Source organism: Anolis carolinensis, chromosome 2 (assembly GCF_035594765.1).
Source record: "Anolis carolinensis isolate JA03-04 chromosome 2, rAnoCar3.1.pri, whole genome shotgun sequence".
Lineage (NCBI taxonomy): Eukaryota > Metazoa > Chordata > Lepidosauria > Squamata > Dactyloidae > Anolis > Anolis carolinensis.
Window position 1 is genome coordinate 244,833,919 of NC_085842.1, and position 24,758 is coordinate 244,858,676.

Genomic DNA, 24,758 nt, shown 5'->3' on the forward strand with positions numbered 1-24,758 from the left:
TATACCTCTGTGACCACAAACTGCCCAAGAATGAAACTTGTACCACTTGAAAGGGTGGAGAATAAAGTCTGATTACTGTTAGATGCCTTTCCCAATGCTCAGTAGTGGCCCCCCGGATCTGGAACTCCCTCCCTAGGGAGATCAGGCAGGCACACACCCATTCATCTTTTAAAAAAGAGTTTAAAACTTGGTTTTTTCATTGCGCATTTGAATAATTTAGTCCCCATGATTGAAATTTGAATACACTTTCTTCGCACTGCTCCTTTTCCCTATAATTAATTTGGATGTCTGTTCCCCACCCCAACAGTTGAGAAATGTTTGCCCCAAAGCACTTTATAACTATACTATTGCACTTCAGTTCAAATGGCCCCTCCACACTATCCCCCTCTACCAACCTGGTGGTCCATCTTATTTTATTTCATTCTTATTTTATTTCATTTTTACTCATTTATGCTTTAAATGAGTTTTTATGATTTAATGTATTGTTTTGCTTAATGTTGATTTTACTGTGTTTTTATTCATTCTAATATGTTTTAATTGTTGTATTTTGTTAATTGTTTTTGGGCCTTTGTCCCGTGTTAGCCGCCCCGAGTCCCTGCCGGGAGATGGTGGCGGGGCAGAAAAATAAAGTTACTTACTTACTTACAAACAGTCCTTAGGCACACTCATTTGCAAGAAAATAACACAAAAGGCCTTCTGTGGCATAGTCACCGTCTTGCGAATGACTGAAGCTAGGAACTGTTTGTCCACTGGGAGAAGTATCTAGCGGTAATCAAACTTTATGCCCCATCCTTTCAAGTGGTATGAGTTTCACTCATTGATGATTCATGGTTTCAGAGATATAGCGATTTCAAATCCAATTCAACTTTATGAAACACCCTGCTGCACTGTGATCCCTGTTCTTTACCCAGACAGAGCTGTTGCTTAGTAGTGTGGGAAGATTTAACAAGCTTCTGGGTGTTCTTCATCAGTGATCAGATGCTCCCAACTTGCCAGCAATTTTGGTGATCAAAATCCATTAAGAATGAATCACTAGTGCATTGACTGACCCCTTCAATTACCTTTTATCCATAATCTATAACTCTACATATGGTTTAGTTTCAAAACATGCCCTTGTCAGACTCAAAATCATTCTCCACTTGTTGTGTTACAGGGGTCTTCCATTAGGTATTTCATCCCCTGAGAACTCTGTTCCATTATCCTTTTTACAAATCCTTTAATTGGGCTATTAAAATGGCCAAAGACTCCAGAAAGGTGATTCTTGAGGTAATATGTGATGTCAAGATTGCCTTTTTAGATTTATCCCAGCTAATTCTTAAGCACTTTGGGTTTTTAAAAAAATCTGATTTTAAAAATATAATTACAAAGAAAATAGAAAAGGGAAAAGTAAAATAGGAAAAGGAAGTACATGTGCTATCAACATGGGATATGCCCATATATTAATGTAAGTTAAACGTATCTCCAAAATACATTTTCTCAAAGTTGGCATCAAAAAATGCACATTTGTGAATCGTTGAAGCACAGAACAACTTACAAACTCTCAAGGGATATTTTCCACCTAGATATGTGAACCTGTGGAAAATTGTGACAATCCTGAAATGAAAGATGTCTGGCCCAAGAATAACACAGAGTTGTGTCATAAGACCTGGAAAATTCCTAGAGAGGACATATGCTGTCAGACATGGATAAATGAAAATTTGGCACCAATAATGCGGAAATGGGGGATGTACTGTAATAAGATTTTCTGATCATCAGATCTTTTTTCTTTTCTTTCTTTTTTCATGTCAGGAGTGACTTGAGAAACTGCAAGTCGCTTCTGGTGTCAGATAATTGGCTGTCTGCAAGGACATTGCCCAGGGGATGCCCGGATGTTTTTGATTATTTACCATCCTTGTGGGAGGCTTGTCTTGTGTCCCTGCATGGAGCTGGAGCTGGTAGAGGGAGCTCATCCGTGCTCTCCCAGGCTGGATTTGAACCAGCAGCCTGCAGGTCAGCAACACAACCCCCAAGTCATCAGTCCTGCCTGCACAAAGGTTTAACTCACTGCGCCACCAGGGCCTCCTTGATCATCAGATCATCAGATGATAGATGGTGAATGATGACCATTACAACCTTCAAGTATAGATCATTTAGCAGAAGTGGCAATCTGGAGGACCTGGCCATGGTGATCACATGTCAAAACTTGTCACATATCACAAACCACTCTATCTACAAATGCCAAAGATGTTCTAATACAAATTAATAAATGCAATATATCTCTAGCCTAATATTGGATTATGCTCACATCATATGCCACCAGGAAGTATTGTTGGTTTCATATTTGCAACATTTAATTTAAGCAAGCTTTTTTTTCTAGAGCATATTACAGTACTCGTTATAGTCAAAAGATAAACAAAACTGCTGGACCAAACATCATTGTATTTGTGTATATATACGTAGTTATAAATATCTAAATAACAAGACTTGCAACCATTTCAATTCTAATTAAAGAGTACTGATATACATTATCTAAAGTCTCTAAAGTCACTTGAATATAGAGTATATAAATAAGTATCTATTTATATCTACCAAAGAAAATAAATAAAAGTAAAAAGTGGTTTTCTTATGAGAGAAGATATGGGAGACTGTTAACTACAAAATACATGGCATCAGTAGCATTAATACACATTATTTTATAATCAGTTTGTTACAGTGGTTTTGTTTTCACACACACACACAAACCCCAGTACTGGGATACCTGGCAATATAACTAATCAAAGCAGAACACTGAGTTTTGCAAATCAATGTCATGAGATATAACAATAGCAGAACTATATTTGAAATGAAGATTAGCTTATTCAATGCAAATTAGTAATCACCTATGATGTACAATTATCAGAGATGGCTTCACTAAATGTTAACATAACTGAATCCTGTACAAACATAATTCTCAAGCTCATGGAAGTGAAAAAAGACTGTATTAGAAGAAGAAAAAAACCCCAGGCATTTGGGAATCACCAAAATCAAGGACTGTGCAAATCACTACAGTTAACCCTATCAATGAAGATAAGGAATAGGAAACATTTTGGCCAACAGATTCTAAGAGAGGACTCTTGGCAGAATCTTATGTAAACCCCATTATATTTGAGTTTCATTGCAAATACAGGCAGACCCCAAGTTATGAACAAAATGGTTTGTTCTTAAGTTGAATGTATATGTAAGTCAGAACAGCTACATTTTAAGTGTAATGCTTTGGATACTATAGGGGTTAACACCCCTGCCGTGTGTGTTTTGCTATGTCTGCTCTGTTCAGAAGATTTCACTTCACTTTCTGTCCCTGTAATCATTGGATTTTGAAAAATGTGGCTTGTTGTGGAAACAAGGAATTGTGAGAAAGCTTCAGTGGAGACACATTTTCCCCATGATAACTCTTTCAGGAGTGACTTTCCCTTCCAAGGGGTAGATTTCTCTCACTTCCTGTTGTCTCACTCCCATTCTCAATAAGGAGTCATTTCTAAGTCAGATGTTTGTAACTCAGGGCCATTCTACATTACCATATATAATCCAGATTATCTGCTTTGAACTGGATTATATGGCAGTATAGACTCATATAATCCAGTTCAAAGTAGATAATGTGGATTATCTGATTTGATAATCTGCATTATATGGTAGTGTAGAAGGGGCCTCAGGGAATGCCTGTACATGAGTCTTGAAATCTGTTATTTAGACCAACACAGTATCTAAACATTATTCTTGTTTATCCTTGTGAGAGCCTCTCCTCTTTTAAAATAACTGCTAGCAAGATGCAGCTCATACAAAATTCCTGCTCCCAAGTCTAAATTTCCAACGAGAAAATTGGCGAGATAATGATGCTTGCAGTTTTGTAGACACCAATTAATCAAGGCATCTAGTCCATGTCAAATTACTGTCTGTTCTTGGAAGGCTACTGCGTTCGAGTCATTACCAGTTGATAGGGTCTCTTGTAAAAAAGAGGAGGGAGCTGGTTTGGCAAGTGGAAGAAAGTTTCCTATGTGCCAATAGGTGGTTTTACTTTTCTGTTAATGACACTGAGCTTATGCCATACCAAAGACATCCATTTAAAATTCCACCAAGCATTACAGAAGAAGAAAAAAATCATACATGCTTCAAAAATACATTTTTCTTCCTGCTGGTATTGTGTTTTCCCCACACCTGCTTTTTTGTTAAAAAGCTTACTATAAAATTGTGATGTGATATGCAAAGAATGGAGGATGAAATACAAGAGATCAGCCAAAGTACCTCAAGGCTGAAAGTGTACTGAATACAGAAACTGCTTTTAACAGAACTGACTTCTTTACCAGTTGCTTTTCATTTTTTTAATAGAAAGAAATGGCTTCCTATTCAGTTTATCCTTCTGAACCACTGTATCTTGACAATCAAGATTCTTTGTATTTGTAAACGTTGTGCTGGATATAATATACAATGCCAAGGTAAGCACAAATTGTTTGCTTGACTGAACTTCAACAGGTTCTGGCAAAAGATAGGATTTCTTCCCCTATGTATGGGCTCTCTGTAGAGATTTCATGCCTCAAGAAATAAGGTCTACGAGTGACATCAATAATTATAACTATGACAGTAACACACTCCTCTCCAGCAAAAGGTTTGGCTTTCAATGAGAAATACGATTCAGATATAAATAGTATTGTGATGCAATGAATTAGGATGTTTTTTTCTTCCCTGTGAATTGTTATTTTTATGGCTTGTATGCTTACAGAATGTAACCTCTGAACCATGGTATTTTAATTCATTGAACTCAATTTTAAACCAAATTTTTCAACATTTCATTCTTTTCTAACTTTGTTAAGTCTGTGTGTCAACATTAGAAGGTTTTGAAAAAGGACAGTTAAACATTCCCTTTCTTAGGGGAAAAAAAGTATACTTCTGGAACAGTAAAAATCACCAGCTTCTATGTTATTAGCAAGACTGTCTTTAGTAAGCAAAGTAAGACCAAATGAAGATTTAAAATGAAAAAAAAAATGTATTTCTCTGGCTGGATCTACACTGCCAAACAATGCAGTTTGAACTGCATTATAAGGTCAATGTAGACCAGGAATGGGTAAACTTCGGCCCTCCAGATGTTTTGGACTTCAACTCCCACAATTCCTCAAAGACTACTGGCTGTTAGAAAATGTGGGAGTTGAAGTCCAAAAGATCTGGAGGGCCAAAGTTTGTCCATGCCTGATGTAACCCATATAATGCAGTTCAAACTACCTTTTTTGGCAGTATAGATCCAGGCTCTGTTTGTATTCTGAAGACATAGTCCATTTCTACTCAGGCCACATCGAACCTGCTGCAGGCAGTCCAAGTGTTTTATAGCTGCTTCCATAGCAGAAACATAACTTTGAGCTGTCAATTTGACGTAAGAAGAGCTACAAATTACTCTGAAACTTCCAGGAAACTCCAGAGCATCACTTGTAATTTTGACTTATGAAAAGCTGGATCTGGGGCAATCCAGTGTCCACACATCAACAAGATCCACTGCTGTTTTACTGGCTGGAAATAATTCCACAGCAGAGCCTTGTTAGCAATTTTGCTTGTGGTGATCACATCGCTAGGGCATTATGTTGTGATCTCACCAGAAGTGACATTGCCAGCAAGGCTCTGCCAAAAACTACTTTTGGCCAATGGTACAGTGGTGGTATCCAAAAGGATAGGGCATTGGTGCCAATGAGCTCTCAGTCTAGTTTGCCATGTGAACTCAAGAGAGCTTCTGGGCACTTCAATGTCTGGGCATATCTGGGGCAATTCCAGAGTAGACTACTTTTGAGTTTTTCACCTAGTGAAGACACAGTCTCACTTTGCTAATTTACACTATACTTGTGTGGCCTAGAGAAGTGCTGTAGCGTCCAATTTCTGGATTTTTGAAGAACCACTAACTTTTTTTAGAGCCAAAAAAGGCTAACTTTAGTGATTTTGTTAAGGCAAATTGCCGTATACTTATCTTATTATGACTATTTACATTATCCCACACCCCACATTTTCTTTTTATACTACTTTTTGGGGGAAACCTCTGCTGAATGCAGAATAATCCACATTGACCAAGTAAATCGAGAGAAAATAATTGGCAGATGCCATGACCTTCGCAAAGCATGTCCATATCCATCAAGAAATGTTAGTGAGAATGTCAGTGCATAACCAGAAACAAGAAATATCACAGAAGCATGGAAGCTGGCAGTTTTCAGCTATTTGTGGACTAGCTGATTAAATCCTACAGATTTTGTTAAAAAAATAAGGAAGATTTAAAATATCAGAAATATGCAAATATGCAAAACAGGAGACAAAATTCCAAGCAAAGAATCAAAGGGAGTCACAAGTAAAGGAGGTGGATCAGCTTTTGTATACCTGTAGCCATGCTCTATATTTTATCACAATTGGTTTTTTTTCTTTTCAGAAAACAAATCATACAAGTTTTATTGTACTGTTCACATAGAATATGCTCTGCCTCTCAACTTCCCCATTTTAAAGGTCTAAGTTTCCCTTATATTTGCCAATACGTGAAACCACCCTTCTGTGAATCGCAAAGGTTCTCTGAAATCAAGCCACCTGTATATTACAGTAAATGTCTATTTACAAAAAAATAAATAATAATAAAAACAATATAACCAGACTTGAGATTGTGTTCCTAACCCATCATGGCATTAATTATGTTTAAATTCCTATGCTTTGAAAGTAAAATAATGGCATCTATCCAAATCCATTTGCTCAAAAGGGGGAAGTCAGGCAGTGGATGCTTCTTTCCATGGGATGGGGTAAGGGGTGAGTCAGGTGATGTGGAGTATGTGGAGATGGGTTACCCATGCTGGGTCCCCACGGATTTGCCATTATGTGTGGCGAATCTCATAGTTAATGTGATTTGCTCCTTTGCAACATTCAACCCCCCATGTTAAAAACCCAGTGGATGAATGCCCTACATGGTTTACGTCCAGACTACATGCAGGCTGTTTTCTGCCATATGAACCTGCCTGGGTCCTGAGATCTTTTGGAAGCTTTGGCCCATCAAATTAATAGACATGCCACCATCCTCACAAACTGGTGGTAATGCGAGAGCAATCCTTACAATGGCTATTGACTGGGAATAGGTGCCTGTGAAAAAGGAAGGAGTTGAGGGAATGGTAGGTACTAAGAAGATAAAAAGAGATGATCCTATAATTGCTCATACCACTTCTGTATACTGAAACATCCACAGTAAGGACCTCATCCCATGAGCGGTGGGAAAGCGGGGGAAAGCAAAGGAACTGTCTTACTCCAATCTTTCCTTGTCTACTGGGATGGCCAGCCATCCCATGTCCTTTCACCATCTACTCCAGTCTTCTCCCCACTTTACCCCATCTTCTTTATCTATCAGGAGTTGATTGACACATGACACCTGATAAAAGTCTTCAGGCTCCGTTTCCACGCACTTGGGAAATAGAGCATCACAGAGTCCCACTGGAAGTGCCCTTACATTGTCTGATGGCCTCCGTGAGACTCCCATGGAGATCCATTTCCCAAGTGCATGGAAACGAAGCCCAAAGACTGTCTGATAAGGTCCTAAATAAGCATTGTTGATTTTGGAAGTAAAAGGAGGGAAACAAGTGTAATAAATCAGTACATTACTATATTTAGCTATCTTCTAATATGACCAATTGCACATCATGTATTAACAAGTTTACATCACTTTCATTTACTTCTAGTTTTATTCTCATGTTTATTGAACATTGCCCCTGAAGTGCATCAGAAATTCATAGCTTTTTGATTAAATTGCGTTCATGGGGAAAAAATAGGGCCTTTATAATGTTTGAAAAAGAAATAACTGACAAACCACATGTACCCAATGTACGCCTGTCAAAAAATAAAAAATATGCTTTCACACCTGCTCCTCTGCAGTATGGCAAGGGGCACAAAATATGGAAGCAATGCCATGTAAGAAAAACAGGTGTGTTTGCTAGGACTACAGACAATGTTTGCCTTCTTTGTGGGCAAAGCTTAACAAACACTTCATTTCCCAGTAGGTGTATTAAAACCTCCAACATCTGCTACTGTTCTAGTCTAAAGGAACATTTAATAAGCTTAGATTTCCATCCCCCAGTCAGTTCTTTCACATTATCATTACTCATTTCTCTGGACCAAAAGATGGATTTTCTTTTTATTTCTCCATGGATTTTTTCCAAATTCTAACTACAATGATTACTTTCCAATACTCTGGGGTTTCAATAAATATAAGCAGTCTGTACTGAAATTGGAAATTTGTTGTTTAAACCAAAACATAATCCCACATGCAATGGTATTTAAAATGCAGAAAATAGGTCAGAGAATTAAAATGGGCATGCTAAGGATGCCATGGAAAAATCTGACCCACAGCATGGCCAACCTGAAGTATTATGTAGTTTCTAGCAAAACCAATAGTGCACTCCAGACTTTGAAACTAATGGTCTTATCCTCCAACTGTGGCTCTCCAGCTGTTTGACCCTCCAACTCCATTGAACAAACTGGATAGGGCATTTGGGAGCTGGAGGCCCAAACAGCTGGAAGGCCGTAGTTTGAGGGTGCCTAGTCTTATAGGATGTCATCCTACTAAAGGAAACCCTGGATGTCTTCCACAAAATGTACCACTATACTTTATTGGACATAGGGAATTATCCATACTTTTGAGATTCTTTTATCTCTGAACTACTAATACCTTGTACCGTGTTTCCCTGAAAATAAGACAGTGTCTTACATTAATTTTTGTTCCCAAAGATGCGCTAGGTCTTATTTTCAGGGGATGTCTTATTTTTCCATGAAGAAGAATTCACATTTATTGTTGAACAAAAAAATGAGCATTTATTATATACTGTAGTTGTCATCACAAACCAGCATAACCAAACTGTGAATCCTATCAAGAATTTCTTGTTACTACCATTATTTCCATGTACAAGACTCTATGATATGTACATTTACCAATCCCGCATGTTCTGTTCGGCGAGCATGCTTACAAACGAAGACTTTGCTAGGTCTTACTTTCGGGGGAGGTCTTATATTTAGCAATTCAGCAAAATCTCTACTAGGTCTTATTTTCCGGGGATGTCTTATTTTCGGGGAAACAGGGTATATGAACAACACAGAAAAGCCAAGTTTAAGTACAGTCCATAACACTCAGCCACTCCCCCTGCAATGCATGAGCAGCACAAAAATCACAGGTGTCTTTTCTACTTTGTGTCATATTGGCTATGTGTTTATAACTCATGATGTAGTCTACATTTCTCCAGCAAAGCCACCAAGGATATTAAATGAGGCCAACAAGATATTTTTCCTTGCTCTGTAAGTCAAGGAGATCATTTTGACCACTGACCTATAGGGAAGAGAAGAAACTGCTGAAAACCCATTGGGAGAGCATTTGAATCCCATAGATTCTGAGATGAATATCACCTAGGGAAGATAGTTGACAAATCTAGAATTACATATCAAGCAGCCAGATCAATTTTAGTGAGATCACAATAATGTCACCTGGTACATTTCTGCATCATTTGGTGGCCTAGACTTACAGCTTGCATTTTTTAAAAATGAAATCTCTAGTTAAAGAACCAATTATGGAACTTGGCAGGGGAATGTTTAACTCAGCAATAATTTGCATAATTAGCACACTTTTTGCGTAACCATTGAGGTCTGGATTTCAAAAATTGAATTATGCCCTTCTACCTACTCAGTAGTAGTTCCATACTTTGCGATGTGACTGCAATTCAAAGGATTATTTCACATTTTGTGGTCATGTTGTGCATGGCGGGTCATAGATTAACATTGCAATCACAGTGGTCACTAACTTTAGTCTAATTGTACTTACCAGCAATGCACGATTAGAAACAATGTACCTGCAGTTTTATTCCAACATTTATATTGTATAGTATTACACGAATATTTTGCACTGAGTGGTCTTTATATGAACCTATTTATTGTTATATATTTGAGTTTTAGAAAAGCAGAAAACAAAAAGACTTTGATATATTAATAGCAGCAAAATGGACAGTCCAAAATGTCATGTATTAGTTTTAATACAAGCAGTCTCCTAACATTTCAGAACATTTATATCAATGGATATTTGCTAGCGCTCATATTGCAGGCATTTGACATAGGTGAATAGTTGTTCTGGGACTATTTTCTGTAGCAGTATGGGAAGGTGAAAATTTGTTTGTCACAGAAATGGGGGACAAGTATATCTTCCTGTCTTATTTTTCTCGAATCTTGCTTGATTTCTTAAAACTGGGCCGAAAGTCACAAAATGAGTAATTCTTCCATTATTCAGACTATTTGCCAGGCTGCTAGAGCACACTAACTAAATTTATAAAATGTCATCTACAAATTTACCACCTATCAATATTTCAGTGTATAAGCCGCAAACTGAAATGTGATTGGCACTAAGCAAAAAACATTATTTCGCCAGACATTTCAATTTGTTGTAAACCTTTTTCAATTGATACAGATGTTTCAATAGGTTTTATTACAGATGCTTTATAGTGTTGTTATTGTTTTGTAACATAACTGATCACACACCACCTTGAAATCCTGATGGGATTATATAGGGTAATAAATAAAAGCATAAAGTAGCATCAAATAACGTTTCTTAGGCAATGCCTTTCTGTAGACCTGGAACAACTTGCCAGGGTTTCCAAGAGTTCCTCTGTCAGATAGGATTTCAAAATAGAGTCATCCCCATATCTGCAAACGGGTAAAGACATTGCTGTACCAGCAGGCAATTAAAGGAGGAGGAGGAGTATGCTGCTGGGGAGATTGTGGGTGGTGAATTTTAAATGTAATTTTAATTGTATTTATTATATTTTAATTGCATTTCCACTTTATTTTATTTTTACTTTGGTTGCATACTGCAAGTTACATAATACATATCGCATTATCACAGGATGCCTATGCCGTACTTCCAAACAGATCTTTTATAAAGACATAGAAAGAGGCAGTCAAACATACATTTTGACAGCTTTTTCTTTTTTTTCTCAAAGCACCAACTTCAACAGATCAACCAAAAAAGGAGGTGGATAAAAAACAAAATACAGTGTAAGAAAAGTCAAGAGTAAAATAAAAAGAGCAATTAAAGAAAGGCTTTTTATTGAATTATTCAAGAGGAGGGAGTACACACTGAAGTTACCCAAATAATATCACATAATAATATATATAAAATGAAATACAAGAGATTCAACAATATATTTAATAGAAAAGGTACAACATAACCCTTTCTCCCATATATCACTAATGGTGCCAAAAATCAGAAGCAAGGGGGATTCTAGGTATATAAATATAAGAATATTTATATAAACAGATGGGAGTCCCTGATGGCACAGCGGGTTAAATCGCCGAGCTGCTGAACTAGCTGACCAAAAGGTTGGCAGTTCAAAAAGTGGGAGTGGGGTGAGCTCCCACTGTTAGCCCCTGCTTCTGCCAACCTAGCAGTTCAAAACATGTGAGTCGATCAATAGGTACCGCTCTGGCAGGAAGGTAATGGCGCTCCATGCAGTCATGCCGGTCACCTGACCTTGGAGGTGTCTATGGAAAACACTGGCTCTTCGGCTTAGAAATGGAGATGAGCACCAACCTCCAGAGTTGGACACAACTAGACTTAATGTCAGGGGAAAATCTTTACCTTTACCTTATATAAACAGATGCAGCTGGAATAAGAATCTGTATACAGATCACAGGGGAGAAAGGTGGGGCATAAATAAAGACAACAACAACAACGTTATATCACAACCAGAAACACAAGGACATTAACAAAAAAAAAACAATGATCATGACACATAGAAACACATCAAAGAATATGAGACAAATAAAATTGGTCCAAGGCTTGAACATATTCAATTTACAAATGACAGACTTTGATTTTGCCATTTTATAAAAGGGACACGATTTTATATAGAAAGGGACTTGAATATCCACATTTTTTTGTATCTGTACCGGTCAGGGAATAAAACCCCATGGAATATCAAGGGCCTACTGTATAGATAATTATTTATAACATGGATTTCTAGTTGACATCCATTTCAACTTCAAGATCCTCTTCAGGTAACCATGAATACATACAAAAAACTATTCTGAGGCCAAGCCTTTATCCCAAAGAGATATAAACCTTCCCTATTGATTCCACAGGAGCAAATATTTCATAAACAGGACTGTTACAAGTAGATAACACAGTAATTAAATAACAAGGGCAAAAAAGAAAAGAAAAGTGACCAAGAACAAGCATGTGTCTCCTATATACAAATAAGACAAAATAGAACACTCTTGAACAGTGATACCCAATAAATCTTTAGTTGCACGTAGTCTGCCTGATAGCACATCTCATGAGGAAGACACAGATACAGGGGTATACAGTCCATAGTTTAAACACCCCACTGTAATCTCAAACAAACAAGACACAGAGGAGTCATTAGCATACAGTGCTAATTGTCCACAGTAGTGATAAATTGATTGTATACTTAGGCAGAGAAGTTGATCTTCTCAACTGAGTCTTACCAGGGACAGTGAATTTAAAGTAAAGCACAAATAAATTCAAAATCCTAGTATGCATTATAGGAACATAGCACTGGACAAAATATAAAATCCAACAACTACCTTGGGTGCAGCATTTTGGAAAAAGGAGAGCAACAATATAAATAAATAAATGAATAATAAATAACACTACATACATTGCGACCATCCTGTCTCTCATCATTGCAGTTTCCTCCTCAACATCTGCTTTGGAAGCGAACCCTGTCTGCTTGAGGATAAAATCTGTCCATTTGGCACAATGTTACATAGGCATAGAGAAAGCATGCTCTGTGGGCCACAGAGGACCCCCAGTATCCATTTTAATTGCTTTACAATTTAACCCAAAACGCTCCCAGAAGCCCATTAGGAAGGGCAATTTTTAATCCTCCTTGGGTCAATTTAGGACTTTCAAAAAGCATACTTTCTCACAGGAAGTGAGCTATAAATTGGTTTTTGGGTAACTTTTTCCTGTAAAAATATCTTTACTAAGCCTAAAATGGCTTTGGGAAAAACATGGTGAAATTGTTTCCTGCATCCTCTATGGGGCATTAGGGAATAATACGTATATTTTGCACAGATTGTACTGTTCATGTGTGGTCCACCAAGCCCCCAATGTCTGCTCATTCCAGGTTAAATGGGCAATATTCCATATCCTCAGAAAATAAATAAATTTGCTTCATTTTCTTTATTTCCAACCACAGAACAGATTCATCATCCCACTTCTTGTGGGATTTAAGATCAATGTGATGGTGACCTATTTTCGATTGACTATCATCTTTGACTTCATTTAGGCCCCTTCTACACTGCCATATAATTTAGATTATCAAAGCAGATACAGTTGAGTCTCACTTATCCAACATAAACGGGCCGGCAGAACATTGGATAAATGAATACGTTGGATAATAAGGAAGGATTAAGGAAAAGCCTATTAAACATCAAATTAGGTTATGATTTTACAAATTAAGCACCAAAACATCATGTTATACAACAAATTTGACAGAAAAAGTAGTTCAATACGCAGTAATGCCATGTAGTAATTACTGTATTTACGAATTTAGCACCAAAATATCACGATGTTTTGAAAACATTGACTACAAAAATGCGTTGGATAATCCAGAATGTTGGATAAGTGAGTGTTGGATAAGTGAGACTCTACTGTAATCCACATTAGCTGCTTTGAACTGGATTATATGACTCTAAACTGCCATATAATCCATTGTAAAGCAGATATTCTGGATTTTATATGGAAGTGTAGAAGGGGCCTTAGAGGCAAAGTGAGCCTCAGGGCTCATCCAGACAGGCCCAAAAACTGAGACCTGTTTCAGTTTTATCGGAGGCATCCAAACGACGCCTCTGGTAAAACCGAATTATTTCAGAACAAACTAGGGTTTCCCTAGTTTGCTGCAAATTAATTAAACATCTGGTAAGTTCTGGATCTTATGGTAAGATTTGTGTCTTACCAGGTGTGGGCCCTATGTAGATTGGGCCTAGGGACTACATCACATGATCCCTGGGCCAAATCCACACAGCCATCTTGGTTTTTTGGGCTCCAGGAGCCTGAAAATCTGAGAGGGCACCCACCTCTTCCCCCCAAACCCCAAATGTACCCCTAAAAAGTTAACAACACTTGCCTGATCACCATTACGTTCCTCCTCTCACCTTCCTGGCATGAGGAAATGATGTGCCAGGAGATGGGGGAGGGCTGAGGAGGAATGTACATTTGGGGGGCTTCAGGGCTGCATGCCATCTCGATTGTTATTGGGATGGCATGTAGCCACCCTCCCAAGGAACGCTGGGGGTTTTTGGTGGAAGTGGGGACAAAAACCTGCTTTAGCACAAATGTTTGGTCTGTGTGGAAGGTCCACAGAAACCAAAAGCTTTGATCTTAAGGATACAGTAGAGTCTCACTTATCCAAGCTAAACGGGCCAGCGGAAGCTTGGATAAGCGAATATCTTGGATAATAAGGAGGGATTAAGGAAAAGCCTATTAAACATCAAATTAGGTTATGATTTTACAAATTAAGCACCAAATTTGACAGAAAAGTAGTTCAATATGCAGTAATGTTATGTTGTAATTACTGTATTTACGAATTTAGCATCAAAATATCATGATATATTGAAAACATTGACTACAAAAATGGCTTGGATAATCCAGAAGCTTGGATAAGTGAGGCTTGGATAAGTGAGACTCTACTGTATTTACAAATGGAAGACTCCTCACACTGCTAACAAGGAAACATTTTACAGCCAATCTATTTTTCTTTTCTTTGTGGCAAAAGATGAAGTAACCAATAAAAAGACAAAGAAGGATTACATGTGAAGAATGATGTTATGTGAATGCCCTGTAAAATTCAGTGAATGAGGCTTGGTGATGGACGATGTGATAAAAATCTCACCCAGAGCTCAGTGTGTTTGTTTTGTAATTGTTCTATGTCTGGCCAAAGAAATTTTGCTACCTGAAGTAGCACATCACACTTTCCTAAGCGGAGATGCAGAGTGGCCCATGAGACAGAAAGACCTGCAAGGACATTTTCTTTGACTCTGCCAATAAAAACACCTCGGTAAGAAATTAAACAACTGTTGAGTTTTTTACCCTTTCATAACACCCAGAATCCATGGCATTCTGTCTAAAAGGTGGGCTAGCCCTAATTCCACTGCTTTTCAGTCTGATTTAAATATTACCACTGAGTTTAAGCAGATTTCTTCCACAGTAAAGATGTCTTAGATTCCAGAGAAAGAAATTAAGTGAGAGAAAGAAATGAAGAAGGAGCAAATATCAAAGTAATTTGCTGCTCCTGGTGAACTTGTAGCAGATGCAGAGGAAGCACTGAACTGAATAAGAATTTCACAGAGAGGTCTATATGCCAGGCAGATGCAAGTAATCTAGACACGCTTGGATGCTTACATTTACTTGATAAAAGGGAGGTTTGCAGAGCACAACAGCTATTAGTGCTGTATGATAGCAATCAGAAATAGGAAGAACGGTGATGTAGAAATAAAACAAGAATCACGAATAGTGGAGAGCCAAACTACCTAAGAAGGGGACCTAGAACACAATCTTCTGTGCCTTCAAAGTTAGTTTGTCTTATTCCGTCCTGTCCTGTCTCCAAACGGCATTGAACGTTTGTCGTGTATGTGTACTGTGATCCACCCTGAGTCCCCTTGGGGAGATAGGGCGGAATATAAATAAAGTTGTTGTTGTTGTTGTTGTTGTTGTTGTTGTTGTTGTTGTTGTTGTTGCTATAGCTTTAATTCCGTAAATTCAATTTGTGGCCCTAAATGTGCAACTCCAACATTACAAGGAGCACAAATTGTTAACCTGAGTTTGCTTTCACATGGAAGAGGGAACAACTGGATGAAAACAGTACTGGTAGAAGAAATCCTTCCCTCCGTAAGGTTTTCCTCAAAACAAATTCCCCTCCCAAGATGCTTGTTTGTCCCATAAGAGAAAAAACCATGGCCCCAACTCAGTCACCATCTTAAGAGTACAATGATATGCATGTCTTCTCAGAAGTAAATTGTATTGTGCAGAATAAAGCTTACTTCTAAGGGTCCTTCTACACTGCCATATAATTTAGATTATCAAAGGAGATAATCCACATTATCTGCTTTGAACTGGGTTATATGAGTCTATACTGCCATACAATCCAGTTCAAAGCAGATAATCTGGATTTTATATGACAGTGTAGAGTAAAGCAACTTGGAATTGAAGTGAACAAATTATTTTGTGATAAAGGCAATCTGCTTGAAACAATACTCTGGGAGGAAATTTCTATTTCACAGTACAAGAAACAGGAAAGAATGCATGAATATCAAAAAGACCCTACTACACACAGAATAATCTAATATGGAGGAAGAAGAGATCAATTATGTTTCGTGACCGTGATTTTTTTATCGTGTCAGAAGTGATTTGAGAACATACTGCAAGTCGCTTCTAGTGTGAGAGAATTGGCCAGGGGACACCCGGATGTGTTACCATCTTCCTGGGAAGCTTCTTTTGTGTCCCCGCAAGCTAGAGCTGACAGACAGGAGCTCACTCCTGCAACCCAACCTTTAGGTCAGCAGTCCAGTCGGCACAAGGGTTTAACCCACTGCGCCACCGCAGCTCCCTATGACAGTGATCAATTTTGCTCTTAGATGCATCATGCTAGTCCTTGTTCTATTACTTCCCTCAAATGCTTTAATATTTGTTCGATTGGAAGAACTGAAAATCATGGTACCTTATAAAATTAAAACAAATCCAAAATAGGTAGAATTGTACAAAATTATTTTGCAAGCTTGTTTTCTGCTGCCCTGGAGACTAGGACATGGAACAATGGCTTCAAACTACAGGAAAGGAGATTCCACCTGAACATCAGGAAGAACTTCCTCACTGTGACAGATGTTCAGCAATAGCACTCTCTGCCCCAGAGTGTGGTGGAGACTCCTTCTTTGGAGGCTTTTAAACAGAGGCTGGATGGCCATCTGTCAGTGGTGCTTTGAATACAATTTTCCTGCTTCTTGGCAGGGGGTTGGACTGGATAGCCCACAAGGTCTCTTCTAACTCTATGATTCTATTGCCATTAAAATGTCATTATATTAGCTATAAGATTAAAATCACTTAAACATTTGTATGCAATTTTTAAAATCCTCAGTACAGAACACTGTTCTTTTTTTCTTTAAAACTTCTAATTCCCAAAACCTTGTAGAAATTTTTAAAAAATATATGTTTGGCTTATAATGGAAGACTTTCTGTAAGGAAGTTATAGTCTAGGATTAGCATTTGGCAATCTATATTCTACTTTCAAACTTCAAAGGAAAAAAATCTGTGCCCCCAAAATTGGGGCAAATGCACATTAGTTCTCCTTCCTTACCTTTGTGTTTCAACTTTTTTCTTCTACAGGTTTGTTATTTTCAGAAGAACGTGTGGAGAGCAAATGGCCCTTCTACACACCTCTCACAACCTATGGCTGTTTTTCCCCATTCAGTTCAGAATCTTTGTTTAGAAAATACTTCAGCTTTTATATTGTAGTTTATAGGTTATCTGCTAATGTTACAGATTGCACTGAATTTTGGCATTATTCAGCTACACTGTAAAATTGTAGTTTAGATGCTTCCTCGGATATGACAAATGGGCTTAGGGGCAAATACACATTTAACATGCAAAAAACACAATCCTGTTTCATCAATTTGTATCAATACCAAGTCGCTCCTCCAGATTTTGGTTGTCATGGCATCCACTCTATATCAAGTTTCCCCTTTTACCTTTTTATCTTCTCATTGCTCTCCTATTGCAACCTGTTGATGTTTTTCCATCCAGCAAAACACTGAATTCACTAGGAACTTCAAAGCCAAACATAGTCTTTGTATAAATGAGAACACTGATTTCAATGAACCAAATTAAGTAGAAAACAACTTTCATTTAGAACACATCCCTCCTCCTACCTGTTCCAGGTATGCTTCTTTGAATGACAACAGATAACCTATGCCTATGTATTTCTCAACCTCTGGTTTTTCAAATGCTTTAGATTTCAGATTCCAGAATCCTTAACCATTGGAAATGCTGGCTCAGGTTTCTGGACGCTGAAGTCCAAACCATTTGGAGACTGAGAACCAATGTTTATGGGCCATCCATTTTCAAAGATGAACTGTTGCTCTGTTGTTATTTCAATGGGTTAATGCTCTAAATATGCCATAATTTTACTGATAAATAAGAGTTTTCCAAAAACAATTATTTTGGGGGAGGACATCAATTCAGCTCTCTATGTATACCCACATTTTCAGAAAAGAAAAAGCATGTTTGCTTCAACAGGACAGAAAACAATAAAAAGCAGCAAACAGCGATGGAATGGGTCTGTCTCCTTTCACAAGACAGAGAGGAAAATGCTACAGTTCCAACATGTGGGCATTGAGATGTCTAGTAAAAGCAGTTTTAGCATACTGCCCTATATTAATCTAGCAATATAAATCTTGTTCAATAATCACAGAAATATTGGAGAAATACAAAGCAGTATCCCATAGGCTGGATCTACACTCCCCTATATCCCAGGATCTGATCCCAGATTATCTGCTTTATATTATCTATAATATATTATATTATATTATTTAGATTATCTGGATTATATGAGTCTATATTGCTAAATAATCTGGGATAAGCAGATGATCTGGGATCAGATGCAGGGATATAGGACAGTGTAGATCCAGTCTTAGGGCCCTTCCAGACAGCCTCATAATCCAGGACAAAGAAGTGGGGCAAAAAATTGCGATACCTGAAAGCAAGTTCAAACACGGAGCTGCCAGCCCCAGAAAATAGTCCCTCAGCATCTTGAAAGGTTTGTTTGTAGCAGATTTTAGAAATCCACAAAATGGACGCGGGACAGCCATTGGAAGTTTTCCTTTAATTTTTTTAAATATTGAAACTCCAAGATGTGCTGGACCTCGTAAGCGCTGATGTGGATATATACACACAAGCAGTTTTATTGTCATCTCTCCTCACCTTCCTGCTGCCTTTCTGCTTGCCCTCTTGAACCCCACTTTTTTTTGGAGTCACTTGCCTGCCATGCAGGTGCCCACTGTGTACATTCAAGCTCTGTTTAATTTCATAAATATGAGAACAAAGAAATGGTTGCAGGGAGTTCTCATGGGAATTGCTTTCCATTTGTGCTTCCATTTAGTCACCCATGTGTCTGTGGCTCCATTTGTTTACAGCCCTCATCAGCTGTTTTGGGATTTTAAAATGTGCACATGCGCTGAAGCAGTCCACACCAGTGTATAGGAGCAAAGTCATGTGGTTTCTTTGATTGCAGAGATATAGTAATGCAAATATGAGTATTTTTTTGGCTGATCTCAGATTTCAAGCTCACCTTTTTAACCCGTGTTTTCTAGCTGTTGATGCAATTCAGCGCACATTTTCAGCAAGCATCATCTAGCCACCTCCCCTTCTATCCCGGTTTCTCTTTGATTTTAGGGCCTGTGTAGAAAGGTCCTTAGTGAGCATCATAAATAAGAATATGAGATTTTTTTTCCCCTCAGATTTAAAGCAACAGATGGTTTTCACTGCTCTCTGCTTGTAGTCAGCTATAAAGTTTAGGACACAGTCTTCACAAAGAGGCCTGTTTTATCCCTTAGTGCAACATCTCATCTTGAAGACATGATCCTATGCAACTATCAGGGGTTAGTAGTTCTTCCAACACTCATTAACACCTTCATTACGACCTACGGTAATACCAGGCTAAACAAAACCATGGGGATGATTGTCTTGCAGAGAGATTATAGCAGGCATGACTCCAATATAGTGGAAGACAATAAAGACATATTTGCATGCTATTTTCAATAGGTCAAGGAAGGAAATATGAATTCCCTGACTGGAGATGATGCTTTGACTGGCTCCAACTACATCCCCAGCTGATTATTCTTCCTCTCTGGGCTTGATTAACCATTGAGCAAAATAAGAATGTGCTCAGGGCATCAAGGGAATTTAGGTACCACAGAAATTGTCTGCTACTGAATTTACCATATGGTGCAAAACTGCAAATGGTGAAGCTCCCGCAATAAAAAACTTAGCAATTGGAAAAAGTAGGAGAACACTTTTCAAATACAGTAGAGTTTCACTTATCCAACACTCGCTTATCCAATGTTCTGGATTATCCAATGCATTTTTGTAGTCAATGTTTTCAATACATCATGATATTTTGGTGCTAAATTCGTAAATACAGTAATTACTACATAGCATTACTGCATATTAAACTACTTTTCCAGTCAAATTTGTTGTATAACATGATGTTTTGGTTCTTAATTTGTAAAATCATAACCTAATCTGATGTTTAATAGGCTTTTCCTTAACCCCTCCTTATTATCCAACATATTCGCTTATCCAACATTCTGCTGGCCTGTTTATGTTGGATAAGTGAGACTCTACTGTACAAAGAAAGTGGAAGTGTACTGGAAAAAAATCAACGTTATTTTTCATCTTATGGTCAATTTTGTTTTGTTTTGAAAAATAAAAGTTTATTCTCAAGTTTATTATTGAGTTGCTATGAGTTTTCTGGCTGTGTGTGTCCATGTTCCAGAAGCATTCTCTCCTGACATTTCACCCACATTTATGGCAGGCATCTTCAGAGGTGTGAGATCTGTTGGAAACTAGGCAAGTGGGGTTTATATATCTGTGGAAAGTCCAGGTTGGAAGAAAGAACTCTTGTCTGCTTGAGGCAAGTGTGAATGTTGCCATTGATCACCTTGATTAGCATTTAATGGCCTTGCAGATTCAAAGCCTGGCTGCTTCCTGCCTGAAGGGAATTATATGTTGGGATTAAATATATAGAGGGTGGGCACCATACGGTCTTACTCTGGCAAGATTGGAAGGGAGGCATCTGTTTCAGGGTTGAATCAATGCTGTTGGACACCACTTGAACGGCCAAGACTCAATGCTATGGGATCCTGGGATTTGTGGTTTGGGGAGGCACCAACACTTTTTGGCAGAGAAGGCAACATACCTTGTTGAACTACAATTCGCAAGATTCTATAGTTTTGAGCTATGGCAGTTCGAATGGTGTCAAAGTGCATGAATTCTACAGAGGAGCCAGATAGGAACCCAGAGGAAGCCACCAAATCTCCTTTCCAGGGAGTCCCACCAACCTCAGCTCCTTCATCTTCCCTCAGATTAAACATGAACCAAGGCAGAAGGCGGGAAGTGCTTCCCCAGGCACACAAACATGCCCCTAAGAGCCGGAGTTCAGTTTGACTTCTGGACAGGAGCCCTTTCCTCATGCTTAGATCCTGCTTCAGATCTCCCCCATGCCTGTCCCTTCGCCCCCAATCAGCGGAGGTCCTGTTCCTGGGTTTTGTAGACACGGGATACAACTAACCTCAAAGGGGAACTTGTTGCTTTGCAGTTTTGCCCTCCCTTCTAAACGACGACAAAGAAAAAACACAATGAAACCTCCTCAAAGCGTGTATTTACTCTGTGGATTTAAGGCAGTTTTGATACCAATTGAACTGCCATGGTGTAGTTTAGTAAGGTATCAGCCCTCTTTGACAGAGAAGGCTCAAGACCGTGTAAAACGGCAACTCTAATAGATGCTCCTTGTTCTTTTTCTGGTTATAAATATTATTGTTGTCGAAGGCTTCCACGGCCAGAATCACTGGCTTGCTGTGAGTTTTCCGGGCTGTATGGCCATGTTCAAGAAGCGTTCTCTCCTGACGTATCGCCCACATCTATGGCAGGCATCCTCAGAGCTTGTGAGGTGTTGGAAACTAGGCAAGTGAGGTTTATATATCTGTGTAATGTTCAGGGTGGGAGAAAGAACTCTTGTCTGTTGGAGGCAGGTGTGGATGTTGCAGTTGGCCAGCTTGATTAGCACTGAATAAAATCAGGACAGCAAATAAATGTTTAATATGTATTAATTTTAAATTTAATTGATTTTAAGTTTCTGTATGTATTTTAAGGCATCTAATGGTTGCAATATGTAAGCCGCCTTGAATCCCCTTCGGGGTAGATAAATACAAAAGAAAGCAAGAAAACAAGAAAGCAAGCAAGCAAGAAAGAAAGACAGACAGACACTCAGAAGACTGGGGAATTCCAGACAAGAAACAATCAGGACCAGTTAACACCTCCCAACAAAGGATTCCCCCAGGCAGGAAACAGCCAGGCTTTGAAGATGTCAGGCTATTCAACAAGTCTCCTTGGGGAGATAGGGCAGAATACAAATAAAGTTGTATTGTTATTATTATTTCAATACTAATCAAGCTAGCCAGTTGCAGCATTCATACCTGCCTCAACAAGAGTTCTTTCTCCCACCCTGGACATTATTCCACAGATATATAAACCTCCCTTGTCTAGTTTCCAACACCTCACAACCTCTGAGGATGTCTGCCATAGATGTGGGCGAAATGTCAGGAGAGAATGCTTCTGGAACATGGTCATACAGAACAGATAGCTCACAGAAACCCTATTATTATTATTATTATTATTATTATTATTATTATTATTATTATTATTTTATGGATTGTTCCCTGCCTTATTCCCACTTCTGAAAGACCACCAGGGCAGCCTTTGCCTTGAGTTCTGGAGTCCCTTTTCCTCAGAAGAGAAGTCCTGAAGCTGGAGAAACAAGGCACTTTGACATTTGTTGCTGCTGCTGTTGCTTGAAACCTTGACAAATAGTGCATCCACACTGTGGAATGATCAAAGCAGTTTGACACCCTCAGCAAAGGATTCCCCCAGACAGGAAGAAGCCAGGCTTTGAAGCTGCAAGGCCATTCAATGCTAATCAAGGTGGCCAATTGCAAATTCACATTTGCCTCAAGTAGACAAGAGTTCTTTCTCCCAACCTGGACCTTCCACAGAAATATAAACCTCACTTGCCTAGTTTCCAACAGACCTCACAACCTTTGAGAATACCTGCCATGTATGTGGGTGAAACGTCAGGAGAGAATGCTTCTGGAACATGGCCATACAGCCCGGAAAACTCACAGCAAACCAGTTTGACACTTCCTTTTGCTGCTTTGGCTCAATGCTATGGAATCATATTAGCCCCCTTTGAAACTGCCCTATATCCCAGGATCTGATCATTATCTGCTTATCCCAGATTGTATGACAGTGTAGACTCCTATAATCCAGTTCAAAGCAGATAATCAAGGATCAGATCCTGGGATATAGAGCAGGGTAGATCCATCCCTTCCACACAGCCATATATCACAGAATATCAAGGCAGAAAGTCCCACAATATCTGCTTTGAACTGGGTTATCTGAGTCCACACTGCCATAAATCCCAGTTCAACGAAGATAATGTTGGATTTTATTCGGCTGTGTGGAAGGGGCCTCAGTTGTATGAATAAAATCCCACATTATCTGCGTTGAACTGGGATATATGGCAGTGTGGACTCAGATAACCCAGTTCAAAGCAGATACTGTGGGATTTTCTGCCTTGCTATTCTGGGATATAGGACTGTGTGGAAGGGCCCCAAGTCTTTAGCTTTCTTTGCCACAGAGGGCGGCTGCCTCACCAAACTCCCAGGATTCCATAGCACAGAACTATGGGAGTTAAAGCGGAGCCAATCTGCATTCATTCTACAGCGTGGATGCGCCCAAAGAGCTCGGTTTCTTACTAGGCAGCATCAGGTTGTTCTTTCCTGGAGGAGGCGGAAAACCTTGCAAAACAGTGAATCGCATTGTTTTGAGCAGTTCACCTAGAATCAAACGGCGTTAATTCTCTAGTGTGGATGCACCCAAGGAAGCAAGGCAGCCCCGAGTGGTGTTTTTTTCCCTGCGTGGGGCATTTCAGCGGGTGCCGGGCGGGGCGGGACACTTACCGGCGGCGCCTGGGAAGCGATCCCGGCGCGTTTGGCGGAGCCTCTCCGGGAGCTGAGCCTCTTCCAGGACTCGGCGAACCTGCCCCGGCTGGCGCTGCGGCTCCTCCGCCGCTGCCCGGCGTCCTCCTCCTTCTCCGGGGCGCCCTTCTCCGCCTCGCCGGGGCCTCGCCACTTCTGAGCCATCGCCCCGCTGCAGGGACGCCGGCCGGCGGGCGAGGAAGGAAAGAAGGAAGGAAGGAGAGAAAAGTTGGGTCCGGGGCGAAGCAGGCGGGCGGAGAAGGCGCCCAACGCCGCCCTTCCTCCTCCTCCTCCTCCGCCTTCTCCGTGCTCTCTTCTCCGCCGCTGCTGCCTCAGAGCGAGGAGAACGAGGGCGGCACTGGCTGGGTGGCAGAGACTCCCGGAGACTCGGATCCACAGGCAGCAGAAGGGGAAGAACGCGTCTGTGGCGCTCACCGGGACCAAGCGCAGGAGAAGGAAGAGTCTGTGGGGCCAAGTGACGCACGTTGGGATCCCGAGGCAATGCCAAGAGTCATCGCAGACCCGCACCCACAGGCAGGAGAAGGAGGGTCTGTCATACTCATCATAGGTATCACCCACTCGCCCACTGGTGTCCGAGGACACGAGACGGAAGTCTCTGTGGTACTAATGCAAGAGAAGAAGCACCTGTGGGGCTAATAGGGACCACGCATTGGTACCCACAGCCGAGAGAAAGAAGGGACTGTGGTTCTAAGTATGCACAGGGAGATACAGTAGAGTCTCACTTATCCAACATAAACGGGCCGGCAGAACGTTGGATAAGCGAACATGTTGGATAATAAGGAGGGATTAAGGAAGAGCCCATTAAACATTATGATTCTACAAATTAAGGTCCAAAACATCATGTTTTACAACTAATCTACAGAAAAAGCAGTTCAATACACAGTAACAAATTTAGCACCAAAACATTGATTACAGAAACATTG

General features: G+C 39.6%; 1 protein-coding gene across 2 annotated transcripts in view; it reads right to left on the reverse strand.

The window, feature by feature from the left end:
- trpm3 (transient receptor potential cation channel subfamily M member 3) overlaps positions 1–24,426 on the reverse strand; it is a 450,655-nt gene extending 426,229 nt beyond the window's left edge. The window contains exon 1 of one of the 2 annotated variants that reach the window (XM_062971987.1): positions 23,797–24,426. In XM_062971987.1, the coding sequence (XP_062828057.1) occupies positions 23,797–23,979 (183 nt within the window). In that variant the 5' untranslated portion in view covers positions 23,980–24,426. The remainder of the gene's footprint in view (positions 1–23,796) is intronic. The other variant, XM_062971988.1, reaches the window with a different exon arrangement.
- Between the last annotated feature and the right edge of the window lie 332 nt (positions 24,427–24,758).